This window comes from Crocuta crocuta, unplaced genomic scaffold (assembly GCF_008692635.1).
Source record: "Crocuta crocuta isolate KB4526 unplaced genomic scaffold, BGI_CrCroc_1.0 scaffold299, whole genome shotgun sequence".
NCBI lineage: Eukaryota > Metazoa > Chordata > Mammalia > Carnivora > Hyaenidae > Crocuta > Crocuta crocuta.
The window spans coordinates 687,893-701,543 of NW_027532747.1; the positions used below are offsets into that span (position 1 = coordinate 687,893).

General features: G+C 53.0%; 1 protein-coding gene across 2 annotated transcripts in view; it reads left to right on the top strand.

Annotated features, from left to right (window-relative positions):
* Positions 1-1,283: 1,283 nt before the first annotated feature.
* CHCHD6 (coiled-coil-helix-coiled-coil-helix domain containing 6) overlaps positions 1,284-13,651 on the top strand; it is a 221,492-nt gene continuing 209,124 nt past the window's right edge. For both annotated transcript variants that reach the window (XM_077780877.1, XM_077780878.1), the window contains exon 1: positions 1,284-1,456. In XM_077780877.1, the coding sequence (XP_077637003.1) occupies positions 1,370-1,456 (87 nt within the window). In that variant the 5' untranslated portion in view covers positions 1,284-1,369. The remainder of the gene's footprint in view (positions 1,457-13,651) is intronic.

A 13,651-nucleotide genomic window follows, 5' to 3' on the forward strand; every position in this document is an offset into this window, starting at 1 on the left:
CAAGTGCCCCAAATCAAAATGTTTTCAATGAGAGGCAGGTATCTTTGTTCATAAAAATCCTTTGGCCTCACCTCTGGAATGTTCACGGGCTTCTTCACCCAAGCTGTTCTCATTGGTCTCTCTCCTCCTTACTCCTTCTTTTCCAGGTTCCCCAAAGCAGCTCCAAACGATTCTTGCTATTTCATATAGCAATTCGGTGTGCCTCAGTTCGATTCCAAACTCACTTCCAGGCCCACTTTGGTAAATCAAAGCCATCAACAACGCAGTTGAACAAAAGGGTGGGGTGGGGGTGGGGGCTTCATTCAAGGTCATGGCGCCTGTAAATTGCAATCATTTATGTTGCTCCATTACACATACGATCCTGTATAAGAAGCATAAACACAATGCTTGGTATACTGCACTCAGCGCATGGCATGCATGCTCATTGACAATGTTTCCTAAATGCCTCAGATCATTTACTGCATTCTAGGGCATTTAGAATAAAGCTCTGACCCTGGCTTTTTCGGCTCTACATGATCTGGGCCCTTCCTGCCCCCCTGACCTTGCCTCTGGCTCTCCTCTGCTGTTTCTATTTCTTGAATGTGACAAGGTCTTCCTTGCCTCAGGGCCTTTGCACTGGTTGGTTCCCAGCCAAGTTCTTCCCCGATCTTCTCCGGGCTAACTCCTACTCATCTTTAGGTCTCAATTCAAATGCTGCTTTCTCAGAGAGGTAGCTTTGGCCTCTCAAATTAAAGGAGGCCCCCCTCCTCTTAATTTCTCTCATGGCATTGTGATATAGTTTTTCGTCTTTGGCACTTATCACAGTGATGAGTAAGTTTACTCATGGGCTTGCTTGTCTTTTCATTCGATCCTTCCGTTGCACGTAAACGTCTCGGTGGCTGGGAGCGTCTCGTTCGCGGTTGCTTCTCGGCGGCGACTTCCACCTCTGCCCAGGGTTGAGTGGAGCGCTGTTCAACACGAGTTTGCTGAAGGCGCCGCGCAGCGAGTCAGGCGAAGGTCGCCCCCGCACGCCTGCCGCAGCCTCCCCGGCGTCTCCGGGCCTTGGGTCATCACCCTTGACTCTGCTTCGAGGGTGAGGCTCCCACTCGCTGCTTCACTTCCACGCGCTTTCCAGCGCTCACGCACCACGGCTCCGCGCGGTCGCTAGTTACAGAAGGGCGGTTCTGGCCGTCGAGACTACAACCCCCACAACGCCCCGCGGGCCCGCGCCACATGATTGGCTGAGCCCCCGGCGGCGACCAATGGGACGTGGCCTTGTTGGCTTGTGCCGCGGCAGGGAAGCGCGGTGCGCCTTGGGAGCCGGAGCCCGGCGTCCGCCTGGTTGCTCTGGAGTCGGGTCGCGTGGCCGCCTGCCCGCTCGCCTCCTGCCATGGGAAGCACCGAGAGCAGCGAGGCCCGAAGGGTGTCCTTCGGAATGGACGAAGAGGAGCGGGTCCGGGTGCTGCAGGGCATCCGGGTGAGCGGGCCGCCGGCGGGCGCGAAGAGCGAGCGCGGCCTGGGCCGGGTGGGCGTGGAGGGCGCGGGCCAGCCCGAGGGGAGGTTCGGGCCCGNGACCCGGGGGCCGCCATCCGGGGAGCGGCCGCCTGCAGGCTTCGCCGCCCTGGCATCGGGGGAGAGAGCGGAGAACGGGAGAGGTGGGGGGGCCGCATTGCAGCCCCGGTTGAGCCGCTGCAGACCCGAGCTTGACCCCTGCGCCCCGGGGCCCACGTCGTGTTCCGCAGAGGTGGACTGCCTCCAGTCCGGGGCACCGAACAGCCTCCTCCCCGAGGCTCTCCGAGTCCCCGCACCGCAGCCGCAGGAGCAGTTGTGAATTCACGTTGTGAATCAGATCATACACCCTTCCCCTTGCTTAATACGCCCCCGTGGGTGTCTGGCGCGTTTAATGAAGAGGAACCGCCGTACCTTGTCTTACAAAGCTGCCCTGCCGACCCGTGTGAGCGCGTCTGATCCGTGTCCCCATCTGAGTACCGGCTTCCGGGGCCGCAGGATGTTGGCTTGCTCCAAGCGCAGGACCTCTGCCTTCGCTGTTTTCTGCCCTCGGTCTTTTCTGACAGGAGGCGCTTCTCATACTTGTCACAGTTCAGTAGCACCTGAGTATCCGTAGGTGACCAGTCAATCGAAAGTACTTCCCACCCACAGTATCCCACGTTATTTTCCCGGCCCGCATCGCCATTGGGTACTTGTACCGATAGTTTACTTGTTTGTTGTGTTTCCCACCACAGTGTAAGCTCCTTGAGACTGAGGCGTCTGTTTCAAGACTCTGTGCCCAGAACCTAGAGGAATAATAAAAGCAGCTCACGTCTGAGCCCTCAGCAAGGACCACGTGTTCCTTGGAATCCTTTATGGGCAGCCTCTCATTTAATTTTCAACAGCCGGGTGGCACAGGTAGAATTCTCTCTGCCCACTTGGTAGAGTAAGGACAGGTTGGGCACTGAGAGGTGAAGTGACTTGTCCAAGGTCACCTGGATAACAAGAGCGAGAGCTGGGATGGATGGGGGCAGCTCCAGGGCCAGCTCACTGAATGCTGCGGTCCCCCACCTGTGCCTGGGGCCAGCGTCTGCTCTGTACACCATTGTCGGGTGGCCCAATGGATGAAACCAGCGAAGCAGGGACCAGGTTGAAATAGAATGCCCAGAGCAGGGTGTAGGGCAATTAGTTAAATTACGTAGTGGCTCAGAAAAAGACATCCGGAAATCTAATTTCTGGGTGGAGAGATGCTCATGAGCGGTGTGACCTTGGGTGAACAACTTCTCTTTTGCATCTCAATCACTGTGTTTAAAAAAAAAATCAGAGGAGGGCGTGTCATCCCAGGTGCGGTCTCAGATGAAGATGTGTGTGTGTTTAGGAACAGTAGTGTTTTGGGGGGGGGGTCCCTAGTCTTAGGCTGGCATGCGACTTAGCAGGCACCAAATGTGACCTGTCTCTTGTTGAGAACAAAATGAGGAGTCGCCTCCTGGTTGAGGGTTGAGAGGCAGGAGCCTGAATTGAAATTTAGAAAAAGGCTCTTGGCTGTGTTTGGGTGTCCTCTCCCCTTTGTCACCTGGGGACACTTTGTATACAACGTCGGGGAGTGTCGGAAAGTGAGGTCAGTCTAAGGTCTTCTGAGATTCAAGGCAGTCCCTTGGAAGTTGAGTTCCCCTAAGTTGACAGAGGGTCATTTTTGGGAGGTATGAGACTAGTACCGTTTATTTCTAGTTCCCTTAACAAAGTATAAGTTCTCTTTAAAGATGGAGAATCAGGCTTAGGGCTATTAAAAATTTGTCCTAGGTATTACCTGAGTGACTGATGGAACTTTAGTCCGGATCTTTTGGGTGTGAGAAACAGCCTTTTCTCACCACTCCAAGCTCCCTCCCCCAGTGATATGCGAGGCGAAATTGAGTGAAAATTGTGTGACCAAGCCTCTACTTGTTCCCACAGTCTCCCAGCTTTGGTGACGCTGACTGCTGGGCAAACTCATCAGAGTAAATGACTTGCTCAGAGGCACACGGTGGAGTGCATGGCCCGTTCCTCCCTCCCTCCCTCCCTTCCTCCTTTCCTCCCTCCCTCTTGTGTGCTGGTTTGGGAGAGGGAGATTTAAGAAAGGAGGTGAAGGCAATGAGCGTTTTGGTGTGGGGGCTTTTTCTACTAGCAGAGCTACTTGAGGGGTGAGGAGCCCACCTTGTCCTTAAGCAGGCAAGTAAAAGATCAGTAGCGATCATTGGATGAACCAAATGAGAAGTTAGTTTAGTACAAGGTAGATGCCGAAGAAGAAAAGTATCTGCCCCACGTCCTTCAGAGAAAGTTAAATATTCTTAAAGACCACTCGTACTTAATCCCCAGACCCTTATCCTGGAAAGTATTCTAGTTCCCTTAAGATTCAACGCTAGGACCTTGCTCCTTTGCACACGTATTTGCATAAATTTACATTCCGAGTTCAAGCCCTAATTCCATGGAAGGTAAAGGAAATGTAATTAATGCAAAACGCTGCAATTACATTCAGCTCCAGTTTGCAGAGCAGGCATGTGTGAAATACATAAGGATCTCCTTTTAGCCGGTGTATTTAACCTCCTCCAATGAGAAGGTACACAGACGACAGTCATGTCCCGCGTGTGCCCGCTGCTGTGCCCCGCGGAGGCGGCCATATCTGGTAACTCGGCTGAAGTTGGTTGCTTTCCAACATCTAGACCCCGCTGGCCTCCAGCATTTTCCCCTTCCAAGTGCTTGGCCGCCTGCACCTCTTCCCAAGTCACTTCCTGGTTGGCTGCATGATAGCCGTGCCCCAGGCTCCTTACACGTCGGGGCTACTTCACATTTGCCATCATTCGTTGCTTCCGTGAGGGGAGGGCAGAGGAGGATGTATTTAGATGCCAAGAAACAGTCCCCAAACACGTCCCTGCCGGAGAAGCCACGTGCCTGAGCCCGGAACCTGCAGCCACCATTTATCCGTCACCTCAGCAGAGGCTCACTGCGCACAGTGCTTGCCAGGCAATAAGGGACAAACCCCAGGTCCTTACCCTCATGGAGACCACAGCCCGAGGGCAGGCCAGACCAAAAGAAAGACAAAAAGGCAAAGGAATAAGGAACTGCGAGTACCACGAAGGGAACAAACATGTGCAGAGAAATGGGGGTCCCCGCTCGTGGCGGGAGGGCAGACACCGCCATGCTGAGGGGACACCGAAGATGTGCCCGAGCCAGCCACGAGAGGCGTGCACTCTGCGCTGTTTTCTGAGCCCTAGCTCAGATATGCGCCCCCCCGCCAACCTTGTGACCTGTCATCCCCGTCGCAGACGTGACATGGGTTCAAGGAGGCAAAGGAACCCAAGATCGCGGCTCGTGAGCCATGGAGCCGGAGGCTCATTCCAAGTCCAAGGCCATGTGCTTGGCCAGCGACAGAGGGGCTGGGATGTCGAAGAAAGGTGGCCAGGCGCTGAGGCTAGACAGGTGATGGGCCCTGAATTGCCAGGGAGGGCAGTCCACACTGCAGTTCTGTGATCAAGAGAGGCGCTTTGGGAAGATGCCATCTGATGATGGTGATTTTTCTTTTCTTTTTTTAAAGTGGTATTTTTGAGACGTCTTTTACATGTAAAATTCACCCATTTGAACGATTTTTAGCAAACTTGCACAGTGGAGCAACTGTCACCACAGTCAGATTTTAGAACATTTATTCTCAAGACCTAAAAAGATCCTTTGTGCCTATTTACAGTCCCTCGCCACTCCCACGCCCCACCCCAGGTAACTGTCAATCCTTCTGTTGCTTTGAATTTCCTTTTTCTGGACATTTCATATCAATGCACTCAGATCTTGTATGTCTGGCTTCTTTCACTTAGCATAATGTTTTTGGTGTTGCTTTGTGGATGTAGCATATATCAGCGGTTTAGTCCTTCTTTTTGCCGAGTGGTATCTCATTGCCTGGCTCTCCTGCGGTTGGTTTATACTAGTTGGTGGACATTTGAATTGTTTCCAGGTCTTCACTATTGTGAATAATGTTGCGGTGAACGTTTGCATACAAGTTCTTTTTCTCTTTCTTTCTTTCTTTCTTTTGTGGATCTCTGTTTTCGTTTTTCTTGGATAAATACCTAAGAGTAGAATTGCTGGGTCATTCCGTTTATGAATTTGATGAGTCGTTAGGTTTAACTTTTTAAGAAACGGTCAGTCTTTTCTAAAGCGGCTATACCATTTTATATTCCCGCCGGCAATAGATGAGGGTTCCGTTTTCTCCACATCCTCACCGACACTTATTGTTTGTCTTTTTGATTATAGCAATTCTAGGGGGTCTGAAGTGGTATTTCACTGTGGCTTGAATCTATGTTTCCCAAGTAGCTAATCAAGTTGAATATCTTTTCATGAGCTTATTTGCCATATATTTATATATAAATATATATATTAACGTTTTTATTTATTTTTGAGAGACAGATCATTTGTTGGAGAGGGGCAGAGAGAGAGAGGAAGACACATAATCTGAAGCAGGCTCCAGGCTCTGAGCTGTCAGCACAGAGCCTGACGTGGGGCTCGAATCTGCAAACCATGAAATCATGACCTGAGCAGAAGTCGGATACTTAACTGACTGAGCCACCCAGGCACTCCCATCCATATATTTTCTCTGGTGAAATATGTATTCAGATCTTTTGTCCACTAGTACCAGGGCTGTTTGTCTTTTTATTATGAGTTACAAGATTCTTTGATGCTGGATACAGGTCTTCTATCGTATTATAATTGCAAATATTTTCTCCCAGTGTGTGCTTGTTTTTTCATTTTCTTTTTTTTTTTTTTTTACTGTTTGTTTATTTTATTGAGAGAGAGAGAGAGAATCCCATGAGGGGTGGAGAGAGAGAGAGACAGGGAGAGACAGAGAGAAGTGGGGCTCACCCAGGGCTCATGTTTTACCTGAAGCAGGGCTTGTGCTCACCTGAAGTCGGGCTTGAACTCATGGACTGTGAGATCATGACCTGAGCCGAAGTCAGACACTTAATGACTGAGCCACCCAGATGCCTGAATGTAATTGTTTTCTTAATTTAATTTTTGAATTCTTCATTGCTAGTATGTAGAAATTCAATTAATTTTTGTATATTGATTCCTCCTGAACTCATTTATCCAAGTAGTTTTTTTCCCTGTGGATTCCTTATGATTTTATATTGGTAGGATGATGCTGACTGTAAATAAGGAAAATTTTACTTCTTCCTTTCTAGTCTGGATGCCCTTTCTTTTATTTTCTTGCTTTATTGCATTGGCTAGAACCTCCAATACAGTATTGGATAGAAGTGGTGACCACGAATGCCCTTGCCCTATTCCTGAACTTAGGCAGGAAACACTTAGTCTTCCACCGTGAGGTATGTTAGCTCTGGGTTTTTCATGATCGCCTGTTATAAGATTGGTGATTTTTTTTAGTAATCTTGGTCGCCTCTTCCTCTCTCTCGTTATACCCTGTTTGTTGTTTGTAGGCTCTTGGAGCGCAAAGACCGTTTTATTTATTACAGCATCTGGCTCATTTTTCCATGCGTGCTGGATTGCATGCTTGGATTGATGAACTGCTGGTCCCTTTCGCCAAGCTGGCGATCTTGGACAGCCGCGCCTGAGCATCTTACTCTTCTGTTTGTTACAGTTCCAGCTTTAATATGGACCTGTCCCATTTGTATGCAGCAGACTCCCTTTCCACCTTGGCCTTGCCCAGTGATCTGTTTCCTGAGTCTCAGCACGAATGTTGATGCTCCTTTACATCCTTCGTCTTAGTTGGCTGCTTAGAGGCAGCGTCATGGGCAGAGTGTCTCAGGAAGCCCTGGCCTGGAGCTCTGACACTCCAAGCAGCAAGTTTCTCTCCTTATAGGCAAGATGGACCGGTTTAGCATAGGTGCCTTGAAGGGGTTGGATCACAGATCCTCTCTGCTCTTCCCCAGCCTCTCCACTCTGGCTGGCCGTTTGGGGGATTGCAGTTGATGGGGCCACAGCAGAAAATGCCAGCTTGGCAAGTCAGGAAACGGATGGCCGAGTTCGCGGCCCTTTCCCGTGAGTGGTATATGGATCCGGGCGTCACGCACCTGTTGTGTGCCCGTCTCTGGGCTGGGTGCTTTCCCAGGAGTTATTCTTTTTGATGCTTCCAGAACATCACAGCTGACACGTGGTGAGGTGGAGCCAGTCTTCAGGGAAGCAGAGTTTCTCTCTCTTTCCCCCCATCAGCTGCTGAGGAGCAGAAGACGTGGGTGCCTGTGTGTGGATGTCCCCTCGTGCCCTCCATTCACCTGGCTCAGGGGTTCCGAACTCACTGCGATCGAGGACAGAAAAGGGCTGGGCGCACAACCACGCTGTACTTCAGGGGCTGATTTAGCCACGTTGAAGGGCTTTTTGAACATTCTTTACATGTTCTTTTAATAGTACCGCTGTGTAACCAGTAATGAAATTTACATAGTGTAAGAGGTCAGGTGACTTCAGTTTTACCTTGTCTGAGTTTTGAATATAACCCTTGGATGAGATGAAATTCCCTCCTAATTCTCCATAACCGTGTCACAGTATGGTGTGGAAGATCTTTCTCTGTGAAAGTAAAATCTATAAAGTCATGTAAATATAAGGGTAGTTGTTAACTCTAACTCTTACCAAGTTCATCTTGGGTCACTTCCCTCATTTGGGAGGTAAAGACGCTGCACTAGAAGCATCTTTGATCCTTCCGGTTTCCAGTCTACCTTCTCCACCTCTTGGTGGGGGGTCCCTGGCTGGCTCTGCTGCAGCAGCTCTGGTTTCCAGATCAAACCTGCCGCCTCTGCTGTTTCTCTGCGGCTGGTGGAGGCTTCAGAATGTTTCCGAGTTCAGCTTTCTTTTCCCTTCTGCACCCTGGGCCTGGCCATCCTCTTTCAGGCCCATTCATGAGCTGTTGACTTTGGATTCCAAACATCTAACCCAGAGCGGTCCCGTTGCGGGTCCCTTGGGTGCATGTAACTCACTACATCCGCTGGGACTGACCCACGTCCCTAGAAGTTACTCTCGTTTCTTAGGCTTTCGATAGCTCCCACTGGCCAGCTCCTCGGCCAGAAAGCCGGACGCCACATTCCTTTGTTCTCTACATTTAATGACGGACCTTGCGTTTTCCCTTCTAAAGATTTCTGTTTTTCCTGTCTTTGTCCTTGCTAACTCTTCACCTTTTTCAGGTCTGTTCTGTCTTCCCTTGACCATCTGATAAATTGTTCTTTCTCGCCATAGACCTGTCTCCCACAATTCTGTGTCTCCTGGTGCTAGCAGGGTCATCAACACACACACACACACACACACACACACACACACACACACACACTTTACTTCTGAATAGGCTTCTGGCAAATGGTAATAAAATTCAGGCAGTTCCAAAGGAGGCGCATCGGGGAAAGTTCGTCTCCCTTCCTACTTGTTTCCTCCGTCCTGAACTCTGGGGCAGTGCCCCTTACCAGCTGGGCGTGTAGGTAGGTGACTGTGCAGGGTTAAAGCTAATTACGTCATTCCCTTAGGTTAAAAGCAGATTTGTGGGCCCGGCTCATGGGGGCCCTCTGTGCTGGTGCCTTTTGCTCTTGCTGTACTCTGAGCTGCCTGTGATTCTGTTCCCCTCTGTCTGCAGTATTTTCTTTCCCTGTGACTGGCTAAACTCCTTGTCATCTTCAGGACCTATTCAAGTGTCCCCTTCTGAAATGCTCCCTTTGCTGTCACTCTCTCACCTTGGGTCGTCCCTGTCCTGGGTCTTGCAGACTTTGTGCCCACCTCCCAGCGCTTGCTGCTTGGGCAGAGATGATCCCTTCCTTGCTTACTCCTTTCCTGCCCTGTGAGCAGGAGCTACATCTGTTTGTCTGTCTGTCCCCAGTATCTAGCCCAGAGCCGGCTTTTCTTGCCCCAAACCACGCGTCCAGAAACTTTGTGGTATTAATTGATTCAGATTGATTGCCAACATTTAAAGCTTGGAGGCTTAACATAAATTCAGTTTTTAGCTCTTTGGGGGAAACATGGAGAGTCTGGTCCCCATTCCCACATGGCGATACTTTCCCGGAGTCACGAGGGGCTGCCCTCTCTGGGGCGTGTGCTCTCGCCGCTGTCCCCAGCACGCTGTCCTTTTCCTGCCAGGCCCACTCTACTGATCTTGTCGCTTGCCTGCCACCTGGGGGCATTTGTGTTTGCCACGCTCGGCGGAGGTCTCCCAGGGCTCTTCTTGTCTGACATTCTGGGCCTTAAATCTGCGGTGAGCAGCCGGTGGATCTAATTTCAGCTCATGGAGAACTGAAAGACTAGCGAACAACATCTCCAAGGCAACAGCCTCAGGCAAGGAGGCAGATCTTTTTAGAACCACAGGATCGGGCAGCGCTCTGTGGGAGGTTGGGGAGTCTAGGCATCAGGAGCCACAGACGGACCCGAGTACCCACAAGCTTATTCTTCTGGAAACTTCCCGAGGTGCCCAGCCTGACTGGAGAAGCCCTAGGTGCAGCTTGGAGAGAGCAGGGAACCCGGTTTGTCTCCCGCCGCCTGGCATGTCCTCAGAAAGTTGCAGTGAGCGACTGGGCCGTGGCCATGGCCGTGCAGGCCCAGTGGCGGCCGACGCGGCAGAGGGTTGTTTCCCTGCACCACACCTTCCCATCCTTATGTGAGGAGGATGCCGCCTCTTCTGCCCATAAACGAGCGGGTGCCGCGAGCGCATTTGGACACCAGAGCGTTTGCTAACGCGAAGGATAATGCTTGGGAAGCTGCCTCCGCGCTGCTACTTCTAGATGAGTCTGGATGAGTAACACGTTAAGCCTAACAGAGTGCTAATTTTTCATATTGACATTCTCCTAATTTAAGTAGGCTGTGTGTTTTATGAGTACATACGAGCCCTCCCTCCCCCGTCCGAGGCTCCATAACGCGCCGTCAGCGGGGGATTGTGACTCGCAGTTTTAATTTTTCTTGAATTGGCCATCCTGTGAACATGGTCCCTCGCCACCTCCTAAGGGCCCTGCGTGACTGCCTTCCCTTGTGCAGGTGCCCAGGGCGAGGATCCGAGTCCTGGCCTGAGCACTTTGCACTTCAGACTTCCTGTGACCGTGGGCGAGTTGTTTGACTCCAGTGTCTTCCCCTGTAAAGTGGGGGTGCACATCCTCCTGGGTGGACAGATCCTCTGCCCCAGCCGTGCGCTTCGTTGCCCCCTTCTGGAGCCTGGAGGGACTACGCCTGCCCTCTGGTTCCCCCCCCCNCCACCTGCAGCCTCTTGTCTCTGTTTACTTGCCTGGGGATCAGAGCTGCTTGAACGGGAACGAGAGCACCACACACCCCACACACACACGCTCACAGAGCAGATCTCGGCTCAGCGACGGTGCCCCCTCTCCAGTGAGCCAGACCTGGGCCTTGCTGCCATCTCTCCCTCGTTTCTCCTTTAAGCCTTCTTGCAAGATGCCTCTTATTTTTAAATGCCAACTGTTCATAATTTCTCATGAATCCCTTCAGGCTTTTCCCAAGCCTCCACAGACAAGCACGCTCTTTCCCTTTTTATAGCACAAATGGGAACATACGGGCTGCACCACTTTGTAAATGGCTTTCACTTGCCCCGTGCGCGTTCACAGGCCGGGTGTCCAGCTGCTTCGCCTGCGTGCAGCCCTCTGCCGCCCATCCCCCCAGCTCTGGCACACGCTGCACTTCCTGGCCCTCTGTGACCTCCGCCCCCTCGCGGCTCTGCCAGGGTGTTCTGGCTGAAGAGAAGATCCTGACGGAGGCCCTGCTTGGAAAGCGTCAGCGGCTCCCAGTTGTCTGCAGTATAAATTCCATTCTCCTTATCTTGTCGTTCAAGGCCCTCATGGCTGGGGAGCTCACCAGCCTTCCACGTCTTACTTTCTTCACGGATCTGTGCTTGGTCAAGGCCGATCCGTGGACTTCTCTCTCTGGGCCTTCCTCCCCGGAACACCTCCTGACACCCAGCCTTTTCCACCTCATCTTTTTTCTTCCCGGGCCCGTCTCAGGCGCCCTCCCTTCCGACACTTAGGCTCCCCTGGGAAAGCCGCTGGGCGTGCTAGCTTGGGTCTCTCCCGTGATTGCCCAGCGCCTGGTGCGCTCTGTGCCAGCTCGCCTTGCCCGCCTGTCTCACCCCGAGCCCTTTCAGTACAGACTTCGCGGCCATCATTTCCTGACACGCTCCGTGGTAGTAGCTCGGTGCTGTGACCTGGGCCTTTAGTGGTTCCTTAGTTCACGTGCTTAACAAACAGTCGAGCAGCTGCAGCGTGCTGGGTGCTTTCTGGGCGCCGGAGACGCAGGCAGGCTCCCTGCCCCCGCGGAACGTGTCTCCTGGTGGGAGCGATGGCAGGTGGTCCCACGGCTGTCAGGTCGCCTGGGTGACGGGTGCTGTGAGGGAAGGACTGGTGGCAGGGGCCTGAGGTCGGCCAGGGCCGTCAGGGAAGTGCGGCTGTGAGTCCACCCGTGACTGACCCGTGTCCCCGGCTTAGCCCTCCCGGCTCCTCCGCCTTTCATCGCTGGTGTGTAGATGTCGCTTCTCCGGGGTGGGGGTGGGGGGCTCCCGGTCGTGAGTGTGGCTCGGCCGGTGCGACTCTGCCTGCCCCTGTCGGGGTCAGCCTCCCTTTGCCCGACCAGCACACGGGCACGCCAGTGAGGGGGCTGGCAGCCTGGAGCTCCCCGGCTGTGGCCATGCCCGTTCTGTGCCTTGGCTTTGCCATCAGAGGTGGGCAGTACCTACGCATGTTTGGTGAAGCAGCACCCATCCCTGGCGTTGTAGCTGTTGGTGAGCAGCCACAGCGTGGTGGAGGGTGGGGGCTGGAGAGGGGGCACGAGAGGGGCCCTTCTCGGGCTTCAGGTTGTCCCTGGAGACCTCGGGGAGGCATCAGGCAAATGTGTCCCTTTGGAGGCAGGACCAGGCCCCTCCTGGATCCCCTGCGGCGCTCTAGGCTGAGGGCAGGTTGGGATTTGAGCCACCAGTGGGAGCTGGGGGTGCTTTAAGAATCTGCCCGACTTCATTTTGTTCAGATGATGGAAGAGGAGGGAAGCAACCTGCTCAAGGTCACAAAGATGCACGTGGGGTGCTTAGACCCCTCGGTTTATAGTATGTGGCAGATGTTAACTATTGTTACTGTTATTGATTAGCTCAGGCATTTTTGCACACTCAGGATGTGCCTCGTATGCGTGGTCATTAATATTTGTGTACTGCTTTGCAGTTTCCCATACCCGCTACTGTTGTGTGTTTACTTTATGCCAACTGCTTAGCGTGGATTGCTTCATTTAATCCGCACAACAGCCCCACGGTCTGTGCCGTTAATTATTTCCATCTCACAGATGAAGAAACTGATTTAAAGATAAGAAGTCCCCTGCCCAAGGTCACGCATCGAGTGAGCGGCTTAGCCGGGATTCAAATGCAGGCCTGCCCACCCGCAAAGCACTTAACTCCCGGGCCGTGGCGCAGTCAGCGCAGCCTCAAGGGGCCCCTGTTTTGTAGGCGAGAGACATGATGCTCAGAGCAGCCAAGAACCGGGTGGTCCAGGCCGCACGGCGGGGCGCGGGTAGCGCTCCTCTGACCCTGCGCTGCCCTGGATGTGGCCGTCTGTCCCCTGAGCACACGGGGCCCTGTCTGGGCCCCTCGGATGGCACAGTGACCAGTGGGCTCTGGCACCGCGCTCCCAGACCCGTCTGGCTCCAGAGGCCCCCGTTCTGGTTCCGCTGGTACAGGGAGCCGTGCCCAGATGGTGTTTATTCTCGCATGACTAGTGTGTGTATATGTATATTTGTTGATTAAAATATTACTTGCTGTATTTTGTAGCAACATTAAAAAATATTACAAATCTCCCACTGCCAACAAGAAGCTTGCCAATGTTTTCCTTAACCCCTCACTCACCAAGTAGCGTGGTTTAGTTGGGCCCCCCCATGCTGGGATGAGGACATCGCAGCCCGTGAGTCACCTGTGTGGAACCCCCGGAGCTCCCTGGGTCCCTCACTCAGATTTGGGCTTCTCATGTCGGTCTGCGGCGCCTGTCTCCTTGGCCTGGTCATCTGGTCCCGTTCTCCTCACACAGCAGCCTTCTGTCAGGCGCTCGGACTTGCCAGACCGTTCTTTGCACAGACTTTGCCCTTCCTCGCATCGCTGCTCGGCGCCAGATCGTTTTCTCCAGGCCCTCAGCGCGGACGTATGGTGGGGCCTCCGCATTTGGGGTGGGAGGCCGTCCGGTGCCTGGGGCTTCCTGCCCCGCCCCCATCACCGCAG